The sequence below is a fragment of the Mirounga angustirostris genome, unplaced genomic scaffold, assembly GCF_029215605.1.
Source record: "Mirounga angustirostris isolate CCGP_5_RB_7025 unplaced genomic scaffold, mMirAng1.0.hap1 SCAF_2, whole genome shotgun sequence".
Lineage (NCBI taxonomy): Eukaryota > Metazoa > Chordata > Mammalia > Carnivora > Phocidae > Mirounga > Mirounga angustirostris.
The window spans coordinates 140,616,998-140,637,144 of record NW_026991710.1 but is presented as its reverse complement, the minus strand read 5'-3'; the positions used below and the strand labels follow the sequence as shown (position 1 = coordinate 140,637,144).

Below are 20,147 nucleotides of genomic sequence, written 5' to 3'. Positions count from 1 at the left end.
ATTAATATTCTTGGAGCTACTGGTGAACTTACTGTTATCAGTGTAACTTAAGTTTATTTACCCTACATTTCTACCTATATCATTCATTAGTGCTCTCCATTATAAAGAAATGAAGAATGTTAAATTCATAACCATATACAAGGCTCAAGCTTGGCTTCACACACACACACACACACACACACACACACACACACACACACACAGAGGCCGAGACGGAGAGAGAAAGAAACAGAAAGAGCAAGAGACAAAAAAAAAAAAAAAAAGAGAGAGAGAAAGGGAGGGACTTGTTTGGTGAGTATTAAAAAGTCCAAGATAGAAAATAAGTCATTCTTAAAGATTCTGTGAACTAAAAGTTTACATATTCTTATTTTAAAATACATATTTATATGTCTTAGCTCTCTCTTACTTACCATGCAAATAAATAAGCAACTTTCTCATACTGCTTTAGAAACACAAGATATCTTTCTCATTGATGATGGTACCTTCATGAATGTGGTTTTACTGTATTAACAAACCAATGTACACATTATTACTATATTTCAAGTAAGAAAATAGCTTGTTTATGTGTTTGCATAAATAAACTCTCAAGTGAAAACTATATGTATCTTCCCACTGGTAACTTAAATATTTAAGAGCTATAGGCTGAAAATTATAGTGTCATAAGTTTGATTACTTTTCTGATTCCTACTGACCGACTTTCCTACAATTCAGTGTTCTAAATGCATTTTTAGTGTGCTTTTTAAGTGATATATATATATAAGTATATATATATAAAAGTATATATATATACATATATATATGCATACAAACACATGCACACATACACACACACATGTATTTAGAGAGACAAACAAAATATTTTTCCATGTGAACTGTTTACTTAGTTGCTATTAACACACAATCTTCCCCCAAATCTTCTACTTTCAAAGTTAGAAAGTATCATATGGACTATGGACTCTGAGAAACAAACTGAGGGTTGTAGAGGGGAGGGGGGTGGAGGGATAGGTTAGCCTGGTGATGGGTATTAAGAGGGCACGTACTGAATGGAGCACTGGGTGTTATACGCAAACAATGAACCATGGAACACTACATCAAAAACAAATGATGTAATGTATGATGATTAACATAACATAATAAAAAAAGGTATCATACGTCCAATACTACCAGAGATTAGCCAAGGATCACTCATTTCTTTTGTCATAGTGGTGCCATTTACTTACAAATACATCTTAAAAATATACCACACATACATGTATAATTTACATATATACATGAACAAAAATTTGGGGAAGAGCTGTGCTAACCAAAGTGAAAAACATATTTCTTTGATATATGTTATTTCAAAGGATTTTGACTATGCAGGAGTTGCATAGAGTATGCAGCGTTTCCAATTTGAAAGCAGATTCTTTTTTCTTTTTTGGACCAATAAGTCACTGGTGTTCTCTTGGAACAGTCTTATTAAGAACTTCCCTTAATCTCTTTTTCATAACTTTAACCAGTAGCAAAACATATGGTAACTCACTAGCAACACGGTTAGAACTCCTTTTTTGCAACAATGTTATAAATTCCAACTAATAACATTTTAATTTATATATCATTAATGGTGGTACTTGAAAGAAGAAGATCATTCAGTCCTCATTGCTGAAGTTGAAATAAGGGATATTCTTTTTATGTTGGCAAGAAAACTCAACATTTGACTATAAAATCCTGCAACTATTTAATGACAACTACCAAACAATCGTGCTTTTTGCTCTTTTACTTGTTAAGTTAAAAGAAAAAAAAAATACTATCCCTGTTAGGAAAACATACTATCGCCGCTTAAATTTGATTTCTAGCAATTTGTTTTTAATTATATCAATGGGTGTTCCAGAGTTCTCTCATTTCATTTTACGATTACTTGACTTTGAACTGAAAACGTCACTTGCCAGCATGGAGAGACACAAGTAAACAGTTCAGGGAATTGTGGCTTATTCATCTGGAACAACACAGTCAGGCACAATTACGGCTCTGTTTTTGTATGGTGCAATACCTGGACATCTATACAGCTTTCTTGCCTGTGCAATATCTCCTTTGCTTAAACGGGTTCGTTGACCAATTGCAGGACGTATGCCGTTATCATCACGAGAGGGGAGAATAGTATCCAGAAACATCCCCCTGAAAAAAGTCAGAAGCAAGCCACACATAAGTCACCAAATTAAGGCACATACATTCCTTACAAGTATAAGTATATATAATTATCTCTTTTCAGACTCACGTCAGTTAAAGGGAAAATACATCAGTGTTGAGCTTCAAATAGTGTGCCAGACTTTCAAAACATGTTTATCAAGGTAGGAAAAAGAAGTTGTGTTAAATTGTATACCTAGCAAAAGTCAATGAAATAATTTTAAAAATCTAGAATCCTATATAGTCCCCCACCAAATATACCATGACTTTTTTTTAGGCTTTTAAGCAAATCTAAGAACCACTTGGATTAGTAAATTGTAAAACAATTTTCCCTCATAGAAGTCTATATTTTAAGGACAACCTACAATACATATTTTTGAGGTTACTAAAATTGTAAAAGCCAAAAAATGTTATTTTTTTAGTTAACTTATTAATTTAACCTATGTATTCTTAGAAGTCCAAGTATTACAGTATGTTAAAAGAACAGGAAAAAAAACAGAGTATCAAATTTTAGAAAGAACATTTTAAGCAAAATAGTTTTTTTGATACACACACATATAGAGACACAAAGAGAATAAAATTTTCATGGTAAAATTAAGAAGAAAAAAACTAGCAATGGCAAAGCCCTAATAATACTAAGCTAGACATACCAAGTTGTGAGATATCCAAATTTGTGATACTATCTTTCTCAATCTTCAAAACTAAAAATTCTGAATATAATGCACTAAAGACGTAGTCTTAATTTTGCAATGAATATCAACATTTATATCTCTAAAGGAAGAACTGAACTTAAAAGTTAAATGGACTGGGAAACTATTCCAGTGGTAAGAAGGATGAGGATTTCAAAAAAAAATAGAAGCTTTCTATAAAAGTATTTGAAATTAAGAAATACAATTGTTAAAAAAATATATTTTAAATTAGGATGAAAGGCATGATACTCCTTTCCAAAATTTTAATGAATAAATTGTATTTAGACTACAGGTTAAAAGAACATTTCGTCTCTATCCTTTCCTTTAGGAAATATTTCCTAAGCACTGTTGTAGGTCTGGATTTATAGCCATTAATAAAAGAAACACTATGATTCTCACATTTTAATGTAGGGCAAGAGACATTAAACAAAAGATTGAGTACTGAGAGAGTGACAGGTCCTATGGAGAAAAAGAAGTGAAGATGGACATTGATTATCCAGTGATGGGGTAGTTTTTAAATAGAGTGATCAAAGAAAAAACTCACTTGGAAGTTGACATTTTGGCCAAACATGAAGGAAGTGAGAGTGAGGGCACTGTGAGTAAATGGGAGTAGAAACTTCCAGAAAGAAAGAACAGGAAATTCAACTGCTCAGAGATGGGAGGATCCTTAAAGTGTTTGAGTGTCACACAGAGAATGTGACTTTTAGTCTAAGGAAAACTGTTACCATCTAGAAGATGGTAAACAGAGGAATGACATGATTTATGAGTGCTTTATGACTAACCTCTCTGGCTCCTAGGTAAGGGTAGTGATCTTTATAGATAAAACTTGGATAACACAAATAAAAAATGGAACTCTTTACAATACTAAGTATCTACAGAACTCCACATGCATATTGCTTGAGATAAAGGGAGGGAGGGGAACTGATGATGACTTATGGGAGTAGACCAGCAAAAGTGAGAGGTTGCTCATAATAAGATGCAACTCTAGCTAGGTCAATGCACTGAAGGAGAAGTTGAGCTATGAAGTAGGGTAGTATTGAGAAAAGCCATTCTTCAACTATACTTCATGAATCAACAGATATTTTAAGCAGGTAAGTCCAAATTAATGAAGGGTTACCATTTCTGCAGTACTTCAGTACCAACAAAATATTCATTATTTTCTAGGGGCGCCTGGGTAGCTCAGTTGTTAAGCGTCTGCCTTCGGCTCAGGTCGTGACACTTCAGCTCAGGTCGTTATCCCAGGGTCCTGGGATCGAGTCCCACATCGGGCTCCCTGCTCTGCGGGAAGCCTGCTTCTCCCTCTCCCACTCCCCCTGCTTGTGTTCCCTCTCTCGCTGCCTCTCTCTGTCAAATAAATAAATAAATCTTTAAAAAATATTCATTGTTTTCTAATTCTAAAATCAGATTTGTAAACTTTAAAAGGTTCACTTTTTCCAGTTTTTAAAACAGTTTGATTTAAAAAGGTCAAGGACATCTTGACATAGATATATTCAAACTCAGACAATAGAATGATGAATTTTGACTCCTTTCTGCTGAGGTACCTTCTCTTCCATTCAGAAGGGAGTAAGTCACACTTTGTTTTGTTCTTCCTTTGTGGTCAAGAAGTTAACAATTCTCTCCCTCCACTTCCAGGCCTGTTAAGCAATACAGGTTCTTCCTGAATATCCTCAGTGAAGTACTATCAATAGTCCAGAGACAGATTACAAAGGGCTTCACTTACTAATCTTCATTTGTTCCACCTACATTAGAAGAGTGAATTAGCTACGCTTCCTTAAGAAACTTTGTAAAATTTTGCAATTCCTTCATTAAAGAAAAATAAGCAATGCCAGTTAGCAAGCCTCTACATTACAAATTACCCATGCATATAAAGACCACATATATCTAGTTCTATTCTTCCTAAAAGTAAGTACCTAAATCTGCTGATGGGCTACATCCACGAAGACAACTGAAACTTTTTATAGACTCCCTGGGTTCAGAAGAAAATATAAAATTTCAAATACTTGCATTAACAGAATGAAGAACAAAAACCACATGTTCATCTAATTAATGCAGAAAAAGCATTTGACAAAATTCAAAGACCTTTCATGATAAAAACTTTCAACACGGGCGCCTGGGTGGCTCAGTTGGTTAAGTGGCTGCCTTCGGCTCAGGTCATGATCCTGGAGTCCCTGGATCGAGTCCTGCATCGGGCTCCCTGCTCGGCGAGGAGCCTGCTTCTCCCTCTAACCCTACCCCCTCTCATGTACTCTCTCTCTCTCTCTCTCTCATTCTCACTCTCTCAAATAAATAAATAAATCTTTAGAAAAAAAAAAAAAACTTTCAACACACTAGGAATAGAAGGAAACTGTCTCCACATAATAAAGAACATAAATGAAAAGCCTACAGCAAACAACATACCCAGTGCTGAAAAACTGAAAGTTTTTCATCTAAGATCAAGAACAAGGCAGAAATGCCTGCTCTCACTGTTTCTATTCGACATAGTACTGAAAGTTGTAGCCAGAGCAATTAGGCAAGAAAAAGAAGTAAAAGACATCTAAATAGGAAAGAGAGAATTAAAACCATCTCTCTTTGCAGATCATGTAATCCTAAATGTAGAAAACCCTGAAGAGTCCACAAAAAAAAAAAAAAAAAAAAAGTGAGAACTAATAAACAAACTTAGCAAAGTTGTGGAATAAAAATCAACACACACAAAATCAGTTGTGGTTTCATACAATAGCAATGAACAATCTGAAAAGGAAATTAAGAAAAACAATTCCATTTAAAATAGCATTAAAAAGAATAAAGTACTTAGGAATAAACCCAACCAAAAAAGTGAAAGATTTGTACACTAAAAACTACAAAACATTGCTCAAAGAAATTAGAGAAGACATAAATGGAAAGACATTCCATTTTTTATGGATTAAACAACTTAGTTTGTTAAGATGTCCACACTACTTAAAATGATCTACAGACCAGCCACAATCTCTATCAAAATCCCAATGGCATTTATTGCAGAAATTTAAAAAGTCCTAAAATTCATATGGAATCTCACAGAACCTCAAATAGCCAAAAAACTATGAAAAAGAACAAAGCTGAGGACTCACACATCCTGATTTCAAAACACCTTACTGAGCTTAAGTAATCAAAACAGTGTGATACTGGCTTAAAGATAGACCTAGAGACCAATGGAATAGAATAGGAATCTCAGAAATAAACCCTAGTGAATATAGTAAATCATCTTCAACAAGAGTGCCAAAACCACTCAATGGGAAAAGAAACAATCTATTCAACAAATGATGTTGGGAAAACTGAATATCCATGTGCAAAAGAATGAAGTTAGACAATTATTTAAGCTATGTACAAAAATTAACTCAAAACAGTTTAAGACCTGAACACAAACCCCAAAACTATAAAACTCTTACATGAAAACATAGTGGAAAAGCTTCACACATTGGATCTGGCAATGATTTCTTGGATATGACACCAAAGCACAATTAACAAAAGCAAAAATAGGTAAGTGGAACTACATCAAAATAAAAAGCTACTATGCAGCAAAGATAAAAAAAAAAGAAAATATTTGCAAATAACATATGTAAGAAGGAGACAGAATATATACAGAAATACTACAATTCAACAACAAAAAAATTAAATAACCTGACTTTAAAATGGGCAAAAGAATTAAATAGACATTTCTCCAAAGATGATACACAAATGGCCAGAAAGCACATGAAAAGATGTTCAACATCATTAATCAGAGAATGCAAATCAAAACCACAGTATAACATCATGTCATATCCAGTAGGATGGCTACTATTTAAAAAAAAAAAAAAGGAAAAAAATAAATAGAAAATAATACATGTTGGTAAGGATATGGAATAATTGGAACCCTTGTGCACTGCTGTGGGATTTTGAAATGGCGCAGCTACTACAGAAAACATCATGGAGTTTCTTCAAAAAATTAAAAATAGAACTACCATATGGTCTGGCAATCCCACTTCTGGGTATCTATGCAAAATAATTGAAAACAGGGTCTGGGAAAGATATTTGCATACCCATATTCATAGCAGCACTATACACAAGAGCCAACAAATGGAAGCAACTCAAATGCCCATCAGTGGATGAATGGATAAACAAAATATGGTCTATACCTACAATGGTATATTATTCAGCCTTAAAACAGAAGGAAATCCTGGGTCACACACTGCAACATGCATAAACCTTGACAACACTGTGCTAAGTGAAATAAGCCAGGCACAAAAAGACAAATACTGTATGGTTCTATTTAAAGAGGTATCTAAAATATCTAAATCCAAATTCACAGAAACACAAAGTAGAAAGAATAGTAGTTACCAGGGGCTGCCAAGAGGGGAAAATGGGGCACTGTTGTTTAATGGGCATGGGCATAGGGTTTCAGTTTTGCAAGATGAAAACGTTGTGAATATCTGTTTCACAATCATGTGAATATACTTAACATTACTAAACTGTACACTGAGAAATAGTTAAGATTATAAATTTTATATTGTGTGTTTTTAACCACACAGGCACATAGACACACAAAACTTCAAATACTTGGGAGGTGGTGGCTAAGAACTGTGCCAAATATTTTATCTCCTGGAATTCAGTTATTTAAATATATGTATGAGTTAATAAGCATCCTCTTTAAAGATCAAAACAATAAAATAATGTTGGTTGGATCAACTCTTCTAACAGGTAGGTATAGTTACTTTCACTCTAAGAATAGAAGTTCATTAGGAAAACCGAATAGGATAATTTTGAAACAATAAGACAAAATAATAAATAGGTCAAGGCTGCTTAGCATGCAGCACCATGGTGTGGGGGGTGGGGATGATGGACTGCAGGTAGTAAGAGCAGAATGATTTATGAAAAAGAGGAAAGGAAAAAATTTAAACATGTAAAAGAAATACAGAGTAAGGGGAAATATATATTTTAAATTTTGGTGTATATTCATCATCTATCAAAGACAGAAAGAATGAATGATTTTCTCTACTTTCCACTACCTCCTCTGTTCCAAAGAATCAAAAGTCAGTTTAGTTCTAAATAATTCTAGTAGTATATGAGAGGCGCCTTGGCTGAACTGGGACCCAAATCCCATTTGTTACATTTCTACAGAAAACTCAATTCCAAGCACTGACCTAAACATAAAGTTTTATAGCTCTTTGAGATTAATTTCAGGCCAAATTTATGGATGTATTTCTACCAAAACTTAAATTCAATTCCAGAAACAGTAAGTATTTGGGTGGTTATTATATTTAAGCAAATATATATGCACTTCAGTAGAAAATAATTATTAAATATCATTAATAATTATATTAAAATACAATTAACACTCAATTTTTTAAATAATACAGTTTTGTCTTTCAAAAAGCATAATTGAAAAATGTATCCAAGTATTAAGAGTTCTTTGAGACATTTTTCTTTACTTTTTATCAGGAAATTTTTTAGGGGGCACCTGGCAGTCTCAGTCAGTAGAGCATGTGACTCTCCATCTCAGGGTTGTAGGTTCAAGCCCCACTGTGGGTGTAGAGATTACTTAAAAAAATAATGAAATCATTTTTAAAAAATGTTTTAAAAAGGGGGGGGTATTAATTTGAATCTTTTTTATCTTCTTTCCACCCCTGCCTTTAGAAACAGATGTTTGATGAATTGTGAAATGGACATAAGTGGGCAAAAAGAATGAGTTGGAATGGACAAGAGGGTAAAATAGGCATAAAAATGGAAAGGGGATGACTTCAATGGTTTGACAGATCCAAATTCCTTACCTGGGAACTATTTGCTTGATGACATCATCTTTAGAATAAAGTAACTGAAACCCAAATTTATTATGTTCTTTAAAAATAGCATAAACTTTTAATGAAATGACTTTAAGGTTAATAAGTTGTAAAATTTTAAATTATATGAAGTAAAATATCTTCATAATATATTCTTTGAGAATTAAATTAGCATAACTAGCACTTGAGCAATAGAAGATACAGAGTAGAAAACACAAGTCACATAGACAGTAGACATTCCAACTCAACAACCAAGTACCCTATTTAATTTGTGAATGCCTAATTTTCATTAAATAATGCTAAGCCAATTTAATATGCTGATCATTTAATAATCATTTTAGTTGGACTTTTTAAAGTGATTTAGGAATGTAAAATAGCTTAAATAATTCATACCATTTTAATTTTTACTCTGAATTTATGTATCTGATAGGAAATGTGAAAATATGTTTTTAAAATTTCAAAAAGCTAGTGTTGGCTATAAATACCAATCAAGTATTTTTCTACTTAATGGCAACAGTATTTGAAAGTGGTTCTAGTTCCAATGTTAAACATAGCTTTGTGAGGAGCAACACAGAGGAAAGGAATTAAAAGTCAAAAGGTATAACCTGAGACTCCAACCTTGAGAAGGTGTTCCTGGCATAGTGCATGATACTGTCAAAGTCGTATCTTTCTCCAAGTGAGTTCACTTCTCCAGGCTCCATCTTCAGAAAATTGTACTCTTGACCTAAGAATCAGTCACAAACATTTCAGGAGCCTTTTAACAGACAGAGAAAAGAGAAGAGCCCCTCCTGGGTGTGCATCTGCTCTTTAAAAAAAAAAATATATATATATATATATATTTTTTTTTTATATATATATATTTATTTATTTATTTATTTATTTGACAGAGAGATAGAGAGCACAAGTAGGCAGAGTGGCAGGCAGAGGGAGAGGGAGAAGCAGGCTCTCCGCTGAGCAGGGAGCTGGACGTGGGGCTCAATTCCAGCACCCCAGGATCATGACCTGAGCAGAAAGCAGCTGCTTAACTGACTGAGCCACCCAGGTGCCCCATCATCATCTGCTCTTGACTAAAGGCTGGTTACAGCTACATACCAATACCCAGCTACGTGCAAAAGTATGCATCCAGTGCTACTGTTTTCGCTTCATATCACATTGAAAAAGTAATACTGAATTTGATTAATAAGTTAATTTTCAAAAAAGAGCTGGATTACAACAAGCATACTTTGGGTTGTTTTCCATGTATACATTTTACATTCTTATAATATTTGTTTCTCTAAAATCTCACTGCTTTTTTCAGTACTGCAGGAATGATCATAAAATGCTATATTGTTACCTAATGAGTCCCCACCTTTCTCTTATGACTACATTTGTCAAGATCAACAAAAATCATCCTTCTATTTGCTTTAGAGTCTTTCTGTGAAACACTGAGGAAAATATAAAAGCAGTATTTGTACGTACACACAACACTGCAGGCCTTTGGCCATGTGACTTTGTCACTAAAAGTAAAACACCAGCAGCAGAGTTCATTCAGAATGGAAACAAGATTCTCTCTGATGAATCAGTTCCAACCTCTACCTGGAGGGCTTTTTGATCAAGAAGAATGTGCTTCAGAACTTAACAATTTATTTATTTTTGTTTTACTTTTCACAACTGTCATTTTAACTTCTGGACATTTTCATTTTAATGGGTTTCTCAACTGGCTACTTATAACTGTATTGCTATACTATTTCTTGAAATCTGAAAATAACAGACTTCTCTATGTAGATCTATGGCAATGGTTCCAGAAACGGAGAATTCCCTCAGAATTCAGGCCTCAGTGACTCCGTTTTCACAACCTTAGTAGCTGAAGATGGCTGCTTTTATGGCTCATTTATGTAACTTCAAAAGTTTTGAAAGATCCAAATGTAAAGGCGAGTTCTCAGAATTTCAAATTCAAGGTTGCAACTCAGAATGGAACTATTACAACACTCATCTAACTAGGTTTTTTTTCCAACTGCCATATGACTATGAACAATATAAATATTACATTAATGAAAAATTTTCCAAAAGACAATAAAGAAATTGAGTGACACCAGAACATAATATCTCTGTAAGAAGGAAATCCAGTATATTCACTTGAGCATTAAGGATTAAAAAATCATCCTTAAGTTATAGAACCCAAGTTCCAGGCTAAAGTGTTTTAGTCTATCTTCAATGACCTCACACATTAATGAACTAACCAGCCTCTTTGGTGTAGTATGTGTTCCCCAAATCTCTGATGTATCTATCTGTATTATAAGCATCTTCAGGAAAAACCCTGCATTCCTTCCAACCTCTCTTAGAAGCAACCATTATAATTTTCTTCTTCAGAAGGGAGAATGAGTATATTTTAACATATCCAGTTCTGAGGTGAGATTTTTATAAAGCTATAGAGATGATTTTATAGGCATTTATCTATAACCCACTGGAGATTTCAACTTCAAGCACAATATGGGAAGATACTCTCTAGATTAAAGCAAAATGCTCTATAAAAATTTCCAAAAGTGGAACATTAAACAATTTCAGTCATACATTTTGAGGCCTCAACATGTAGATGACTCAGTGTTTGGTGCTAAATAAAAACAATATGGCCATACATGGTCCAAATAAAGAAAACTGAACTTATTTTATGAAAAAAAAGGAAGAGGATCAGAGATATAGAGCACCAGAGATAGAGAACTTACCCTAAACAATTAAAAAAAAAAAGATGATAAGCCTTCTTCTTGAAAGAGCATTCTAAAATGGATCTTTAATCAATTTGGTTCCTACTGTAGTTACTAATTTTGCGTATAAATGTGAGGCTAAAGTCTGCACATTAGACATTGCCCTTGAATAACAGTTGAGCTTAAGTTTCTGAGCCAGAGCAAGTCATAAATTTGTTGAAGATTAATCTCCAACATGACATGACCTCTTTCATACTAGAATTGCCCTGACAGTAGTTCCAAATACTTAGGAAATCTCACACAATAAATTCTTTCTTTTCTATTGGCCTAAATGTTGAGTAACCCAAGGTATGCATAGCCATAATTGCTAAACACTGTGCTAAGTATTATATATTTATATACTACTTATATGTTTCTTGCTTAAGTACATATCTATGTTAAAATGGAGTCATTATTAAGAGTAAGAATCATTTTTGAAGGTTACTTCCTTTATAAGATGTTTTCTCCATGTAATAAAAGAAACCTAATAACTCTGGTTAACAGCAAACTTCTACTCATTTAACTGGTAGTTGAAATCATTTTCAGAAATATTATTTCCTCTTTATTTCTTTCCTAATGATATAAAGTAAGATGAACTTTGATAGCTGGCTCAGGCATTTGAGTCCCCTATATTGGGGGTAAACATTTTCTGTACTTCTCTTTGATAATCAACACTACAAATGATTTCATCATTTTTTAAACTGAAACACAATCGACATAAATATTACATTAGTTTCATGTGTACAACACAGTGATTAGACACTTGTATACACTGATCACTTGTATACACAATAATAAGTCTAATTACCCTATATCACCACGCAAAGTTAACAAAACGTTGACTGAATTCCCTATGCTGTACATCACATCTCCATGACCTACTTATTTTATAACTGGAAGTTTGTACTTCTTGATCCTGTTCACCTGTTTCATATTGCCAAATCCCCTCCCCTCTGGCAACCACCACTCTGTTCTCTGTATTTATAAGTCTCAGTTTTATTTTGGTTTATGTGTTTATTTGTTTGTTTTGTTTTTTAGATTGCCCTTAGAACTGAAATCATGTGGCATTTGTCTTTCTCTGGCTGACTTAATTCCCTTAGCATAATAACCTCATGGCAAGATTTCAGTCTTTTTCATGACTGAGTAATATACCATTGTGTGTGTGTGTGTGTGTGTGTGTGTGATGTCTTCTTTATCCATTCATTTATTTTTTTTAAGATTTTATTTATTTATTTGAGAGAGAGAGAGAGAGTGAGAGGAGGAGGGGCAGAGGGAGAAGCAGGCTCCACGCTGAGCTGGGAGCCAGACGTGGGGCTTGATGACAGGACCTGGAGATCATGACCTGAGCCGAAGGCAGACGCTCAACCATCTGAGCCACCCAGGCACCCCTTTATCCCTTCATTTATTGATGGATACTTAGGTTGTTTTCCTATCTTGACTATTGCTGAGAATGCTGCAATGAATATACGGATGAATAAATTCTCTTGGTGTTTTTGTTTTCTTTGGATAGATAACAAGAAGTAGAATTGCTGGATCATACGGTAGTTCTATTTTTAGTTTACTGAAGAACTTCCATACTACTTTCTGTAGTGGCTGCACCAGTGCATAAGGGTTCCCTTTTCTTCACATCTTTGCCAAGACTTGTTATCTCTTGTCTTTTTGATGAAAGCCATTCTAACAAGTGTGAAGTAATATCTCATTGTGGTTTTCATTTGCATTTCCCTGCATTAATTATTGATGATTAATGATGTTGAGCATCTTCATGTGCCTGTTGCCCATCTGTATGTCTTCTTCAGAAAAATGTCTCTTCAGAACCTCTGTCAATTTTTTAATCAGGTCATATTTTTGCTATTAATTTGTATGAGTTTTTTATATATTTTGGATATTAACCTCTTATCAGATATATGATTTGCAGATGTCTTATCATATTCAGCAAGTGCCTTTCATTTCACTCATGGTTTCTCTCACTATGCAAAAGCTTTTTTAGTTTGATGTAGATCCATTTATTTTTCCTTTTGTTACCCCTGCATTTGGAATCAGATCCAAAAACAAACAAACAAACAAACAAGAAAACCAACAACAACAACAACAACAACAACAAATACCGTTAAGCCTAATGTCAAGGAGTTTACTGCCAATGTTTTTATCTAGGAATTTTATGGTTTCAAGTCTTACATTTGTCTTTAATCATTTTGAGTTAATTTTTGTGTATAGTGTAATAAAGGGGTCCAGTTTCATTCTTTTGCATGTAGCTGTTCAGTATTCCTAACACCATTTATTGAAGAGACTATCCTTTCCTCACTGTATATTTGTGCTCCTTTTGCTGTAGATTAATTGCCTATAGATATAGATGATATAGATATAGATATAGATAGTTATAGATATTTATATGGGTTTATTTCTGGGCTCTCTATTCTGTTCCATTGATCTATGAGGCTCTTTATAAGCCAATAGTATATGGTTTTGATTACCACAGTTTTGTAGTATAGTTTGAAATCAGGGAGTATGATATCTCAGGCTTTTGTTTTCTTTCTCAAGGTTGCTTTGTTTATTCGGGTTCTATTGTGACTTTTTAGAAATTTTAGAATTATTTGTTCTAGGTCCATGAAAAATGCCATTAAAATTTTGATAGGGATTGCACTGAATCTGTATATTGCTTTGGGTAGTGTGGATATTAACAATATTAATTCTTCTAATCCATGAATATGGAATATGTTTTTACTTATCTGTATTTTCTTCAATTTCTTTCACTAGTGTTTTATAGTTTTCAGTCTACAGGTCTTTCACCTCCTTAGTTAAATTTATTCCAAGGTATTTTATACCTTCTGAAGCAATTGTAAATAGGATTGTTTTCCTGATTTCTCTTTCAGATAACTTCTTATTAGTGTTAGAAACACAACATATTTTTATATATTAATTTTGTATCCTGTAAAATTTACTTAATTCATTTATTAGCACTAAAAGTTTTTGGTGGAGCCTTTAAGGTTTTCTACAAATAGCATCAGGTCATCTATAAATAGTGGCAGTTTTCCTTCCTCCTTTCCAAACTGTATGCCTTTTATTTCTTTTTCTACCTAACTGTTGTAGCTGGAACTTCCAATACAATTTTGAATAACAGTGGCAAAAATGTCTTGTTCTGATCTTACAGGAAAAACTCTCAGCTTTTCACCATTGAGTATATTAGCTGTGGGATGGTCATATATGGTCTTTATTATGTCAAGTACATTCCCTCTATACCCACTTTGTTAAGAGTTTTTATCATAAATGGATGTTGAATTTTGTCAATGCTTTTTCTGTATCTATGAGACGATCATATGATTTCTATATTTTGTTATTGTGGTATATCACATTGGTTAATTTGAGCATGTTAAGTCATCCCTGCATCCCTGGAATAAATTCCACTTGATCACAGTGCATGATTCTTTTAATGTATTGTCAAATTTGGTTTGCTAATATTTTATTGGGGATTTTTGCATTTATATTCATCAGAGATATTGACCTGTAATTTTCTTTTTTTTTTTCTTTTCTTTTTTTTTTTTTTTTTTGTGGTGTCCTTGTCTGCTTTTAGTATCAGAGTAATGCTGAGTTCGTAAAGTGAGTTCAGAAGTATTTCCTCCTCTTCCATTTTTTTTTTTTTTTTGGAATAGTTTGAGAAGGATGGGTATTACATCCTTGAATGTTCAATAGAATTTACCAATGAAACTTTCTGGTCCTGGACCTTTGTATGTTGGGAGATTTTAAATTACTGATTCAATCTCCTTATAAGTAATTAGTATATTCAGATTTTCTATTTCCTTATGATTCAGTCTTAGAAGATTATATGTTTCTAGGAACATAACCAGTTCTTCTATGTTGCCCAATTCGCTTATCTATAATTGTTCATAGTAGTCTAATGATCCTTTGGATTGCTATGGTATCTCTCTCTCTCTCTCTCTCTCTCTCTCTCTCTCTCGTGAGTCTAGCTAAAGGTTTATCAATTTTGTTTATCTTTTCAAAGACCCAGCTTAGGAGAGCCTAGGCGGCTCAGATGGTTAAGCGTCTGCCTTCAGCTCAGGTCATGATCTCCAGGTCTTGGGACCGAGACCCGCATCGTGCTCCTGGCTCAGCAGGAAGTCTGCTTCTCCCTCTGCCTCTCCCCCTGCTCATGCTCTCTCTATATATCTTTTCAAATGAATAAATAAAATCTTAAAAAAAAAAGACCCAGCTTATAGTTTTTTTTTATATTATCTATTAAGTTCTATTTCATTTATTATTTCTGTCCTTCTACTAACTTTGGATTCATTTTTTTTTCTTTTTCTAGTTCCTTTGGGTATAAAGTTAGATTGTTTGAGATTTTTTGTTTGTTTGTTTCTTGAGATACCTGTATTGCTGTGAACTTAACCTATAAGAGGTTACTTTTGCTGTATCCCATAGATTTTGGTATATTTTATTTCTATTTTCCTTTGTCTCTAGATATTTTTCTAATTTCCTCTTTGAATTCTCCAATGACTCAGTGGTTGTTGAGTAACATGTTTAATCTCCACATTTTTGTGTTTTTTTTTTTTTTCATTTTTCTTCTTGTAATTGATTTCTAGTTTCACACCATCATGGTCAGAAAAGACGCTTGATATGATTTCAATCTTCTTGAATTTACTGAAACTTGCTTTGCAACCTAACATGTGATCTATCCTGGAGAATGTTCCATGTGCACTTGAGAAGAAGGTATATTCTATTTCTTTAGAATGGAATGCTCTGTATATCTACTAAGTCTTTCTTACCAAATGTGTCATTTAAAGCCAATTCTTTCCTACTGATTTTGTGTCTGGATGATCTATCCATTGATGTAAGTGGGTTGTTAAAGTCCCCTACTTCTATTGTATTACTGTTAATTTCTCCCTTTAGGTATGTTAATACTTGTGTATTTAGGTGCTCCTATGCTGGTTGCATATACATTCATAAGTGTTATATCTTCTTGCCATATTGATGCCTTTAACATTATGCAATGCCCTTTTTGTCTTTTATTAGCCTTTTAAAGCCTATTTTTGTCTATGAGTACAGCTAACCAGCTTTCTTTTCATTTGCATTTAAACAGAATATTTTTTTTCCATTCCTTCACTTTCAGTCTGTGTGTGTTTAGTTCTTCAGTGAGTCTCTTATAGGCAGCATATAGATGCATATTTTTTAACTATTCAGCCTCTTTATATCTTTTGATTGCAGTATTTAGTCCATTTACATGTAATTATTGATAGGTGTGTACTTATTGCCATTTTGTTGACCATTTTCTGGCTGTTTTTGTAATTCCTCTCTGTTCCTTTCTTCTCTTTCTCTCTATCCTTGTGGTTTGATATCTTTCCTCAGTGTTATATTTATATTCTTTTCTCATTTTATTTTGGGTATTTACTATAAGTTTTTGTTTTGTGGTTACCGTGAGGTTCGCATATAACATTCCTATGTATTTAATAGTCTATTTGAAGTTTGATAGCAACTTAAATTTGAATACATCCAAAAACTACATTTTACTCCACCCCCATATTTTCTTTTGGATGTCACATTTTCAATCTTTTTATTTTATGTATCTTTTAACTGATTATAGTTTTAATTAATCTACCTTTTTCTTTTGACCTTCACACTAGCTTTATCAGTTATTAATCCACTACCTCTACTATATATTTACCTTTTCCAGTGACATTTTTATTTTCATATGTTTTATTGTCCTTAATTATCATCATGTCTTTTCTGCTTAAAGAAGTCCTTTTACAGTTTCTTGTGAGGCCAATTTAATGGTGATGAATTCTTTTTTTTTTTTTTAAAGATTTTATTTATTTTTTGACAGAGAGAGAGACAGTGAGAGAGGGAACACAAGCAGGGGGAGTGGGAGAGGGAGAAGCAGGCTTCCCGCGGAGCAGGGAGCCCGATGCGGGGCTCGATCCCAGCACCCTAGGATTATGACCTGAGCCGAAGGCAGACGCTTAATGACTGAGCCACCCAGGCACCCCTAATGGTGATGAATTCTATTAGCTTTTGTTTGGAAAACTCTTTATCTCTCCTTTAATTCTGAATGATAGCCTTATTAGGTAGAGTATTCTTGGTCAGTTCTTTGTGTTTTTTTTTCTTTCAATACTTTAAATAGGTCAGGCCACCTCCTTCTGGCCTGCAAAGTTTCTTCTGAAAAATCTGCTGGGGGAGGAGCAAGATGGCAGAGGAGTAGGAGACCTGGATTTCGTCTGGTCCCAGGAATTCAGCTGGAGAGGGATCAAACCATTCTGAACACCTATGAACTCAACAACTCTCTGAACAGAAAAGCGACCACTTTCTGGAAGGTAGGACATGTGGAGAAGTGAATCTGTGGCGATATTCAGGAGGATAGATGGCGGGGGAAGGGGCCTCCATCAGCCACTTCTTGCAAGTGATAGAGCAGTAGAGGACAAAATCAGAACTTTTAGAAGTTGGCTCCGCTGAGGGACATCGCTCCAATGGCTAAGCGGGGGGTGAAAGCCTTGCTGGGACAGTGTGGTCTCAGGACCCTCAGGGTCACAGAAAGACTGGGGGTGCCTGAGTGCAGCAGAGCTCCCAGGTATCGGATTAGGGAACCAGCTGCAGAGACGGAGCTGAGGAGTGGGCTCTCAACCCAGGGTTGCCATAAACCATGATCCACAGCACAGTCGGGCCACTGCTCTTCCAACAGGGACCCAACAAGCAGCAGATCTGGGGAGACTCCCTTTCCTCCCCCAGGAGGAGCGGTGCAGGAGCACAGCCCAGGGATCTGCTGGGTTTGAAGATTCCATACGGGGTCAGGTGCCAGAGATAGAAACACTCAGTCACAGGCCAGGTGAGCGCGGAGTGCAGCTGGAGACCAGGGAGAGGAGAGTGACTGACTGCTTTTCTCTGGGGGCGCACTGAGGAGTGGGGCCCCGAGTTCTCGGCTCCTCCAGGGTGGAGATTGGGAGGCTGCCATTTTCACTCTCGTCCTCCAAAGCTGTATGGAAAGCTTGGAGGGAACAAAAGTTCCTGAGAGCAAACCCGAGCAGATTACTTAGCCTGGACCCAGCCAGGGCGGGGTAATTCGCCTACCGCAAAGACATTTGGGAACCACGGCAACAGGCCCCTCCCCCAGAAGATCAGCCAGAACAGCCAGCCAAGACCAAGTTCACCGATCAATGAGAACGGCAGAACTCCAGTGCTAGGGGAATACTGCACGTAGAATTCATGGCCTTTTTACCATGATTCTTTAGTCTTTCAAAGTTAATTTTTTTAACTGTCTTTTTTTTCTTTAATTTTTCTCTTTCCCTTTTTCAACAAATGTCTTATTAATCCTTTTTTTAAAAAAATCTTTTTTATTTTTCATTTTTAGAGTCATATTCTAACCCTTCATAGTAGTTACCCTTATTTTTGGTATATATATATAAGTTGTTCTCTCTTTAAAATTTTGGGATATACTTTCTTCTAACAGATCAAAATATACCCTAAATCTCTAGTGGGTGGCATTGTTCCAGTCTCCTGCCTGATCACATCCTCTCCCCTCCTTTTTTTAATCCTCTTCTTTCTTTTTTCAACCAACTTCTTATCTTATCAATTCCTTTTATAAAATCTTTTATAATTTTCATCTTTACATTCATATTCCATTCCTTCATCGTATTAACCCTTATTTTTGTACATATATAAGTTTTTCTTTCTTTAAAATTTTGGGAAGCACTTTCTTCTAACAGACCAAAATATGCCCAAAATCTACTGTGTGGCACTGATCTATGCACCAGCCTGATCATATTTGATCATATTCTGTTTTTGTTTTGTTTTGTTTTGCTTTTGTTTGTTTGTTTTTCTTTTTTTCTTTTTCTTTTTTTTTCTTCTTTTTTCTTTCTTTCCCTTTCTTATCACCTGGTTTCAGGTCTTTTCTGATTTGTTTAGTGTATATTTTCTGGAACGTTGTTACCCTGTTAGCATTTTGTTCTCTCATTCACCTATTCTCCTCTGGACAAAATGACAAGATGGAAAAAATCACCTCAACAAAAAGAAAAAGAGGCAGTACTGACTGCCAGGGACCTAATCAATATGGACATTAGTAAGATGTCAGAACTAGAGTTCAGAATGATGATTTTAAAGATACTAGCTGGGCTTGAAAAAAACATGGAAGGTATTAGAGAAACCCTTTCTGGAGAAATGAAAGAACTAAAACCTAACCAAGTCGAAATCAAAAAGGCTATTAATGAGGTGCAATCAAAAATGGAGGCTCTAACTGCTAGGATAAATGAGGCAGAAGAGAGAATTACTGATATAGAAGACCAAATGATGGAAAACAAAGAAGCTGAGAAAAAGAGAGATAAACAACTACTGGATCATGAGGGCAGAATTCGAGAGATAAGTGATACCATAAAACGAAACAACATTAGAATAATTGCAATCCCAGAAGAAGAAGAGAGAGAGAGAGGGACAGAAGGTATATTGGAGCAAATTATAACAGAGAACTTCCCTAATTTGGGGAAGGAAACAGGCATCAAAATCCAGAAGGCACAGAGAACCCCCCTCAAAATGAATAAAAATAGGTCAACACCCTGACATCTACTAGTAAAACCTACAAGTCTCAGAGACAAAGAGAAAATCCTGAAAGCAGCTCGAGACAAGAGATCTGTAACCTACAATGGTAGAAACATTAGATGGGCAACAGACCTATCCACAGAGACCTGGCAGGCCAGAAAGGACTGGCATGATATATTCAGAGCCCTAAATGAGAAAAATATGCAGCCAAGAATACTATATCCAGCTAAGCTGTCATTGAAAATTGAAGGAGAGATAAAAAGCTTCCAGGACAAAAAAAATAAAGGAATTTGCAA

General features: G+C 34.8%; 1 protein-coding gene across 6 annotated transcripts in view; it reads right to left on the bottom strand.

Annotated features, from left to right (window-relative positions):
• Positions 1–20,147, bottom strand: part of TLL1 (tolloid like 1) — a 210,712-nt gene that overhangs the window by 82,355 nt on the left and 108,210 nt on the right. For all 6 annotated transcript variants that reach the window (XM_064585242.1, XM_045880178.3, XM_064585244.1 and 3 more), the window contains 2 exons: positions 9,239–9,344; positions 2,030–2,154 (listed from right to left, as the gene is read on the bottom strand). In XM_064585242.1, the coding sequence (XP_064441312.1) occupies positions 2,030–2,154; positions 9,239–9,344 (231 nt within the window). The remainder of the gene's footprint in view (positions 1–2,029; positions 2,155–9,238; positions 9,345–20,147) is intronic.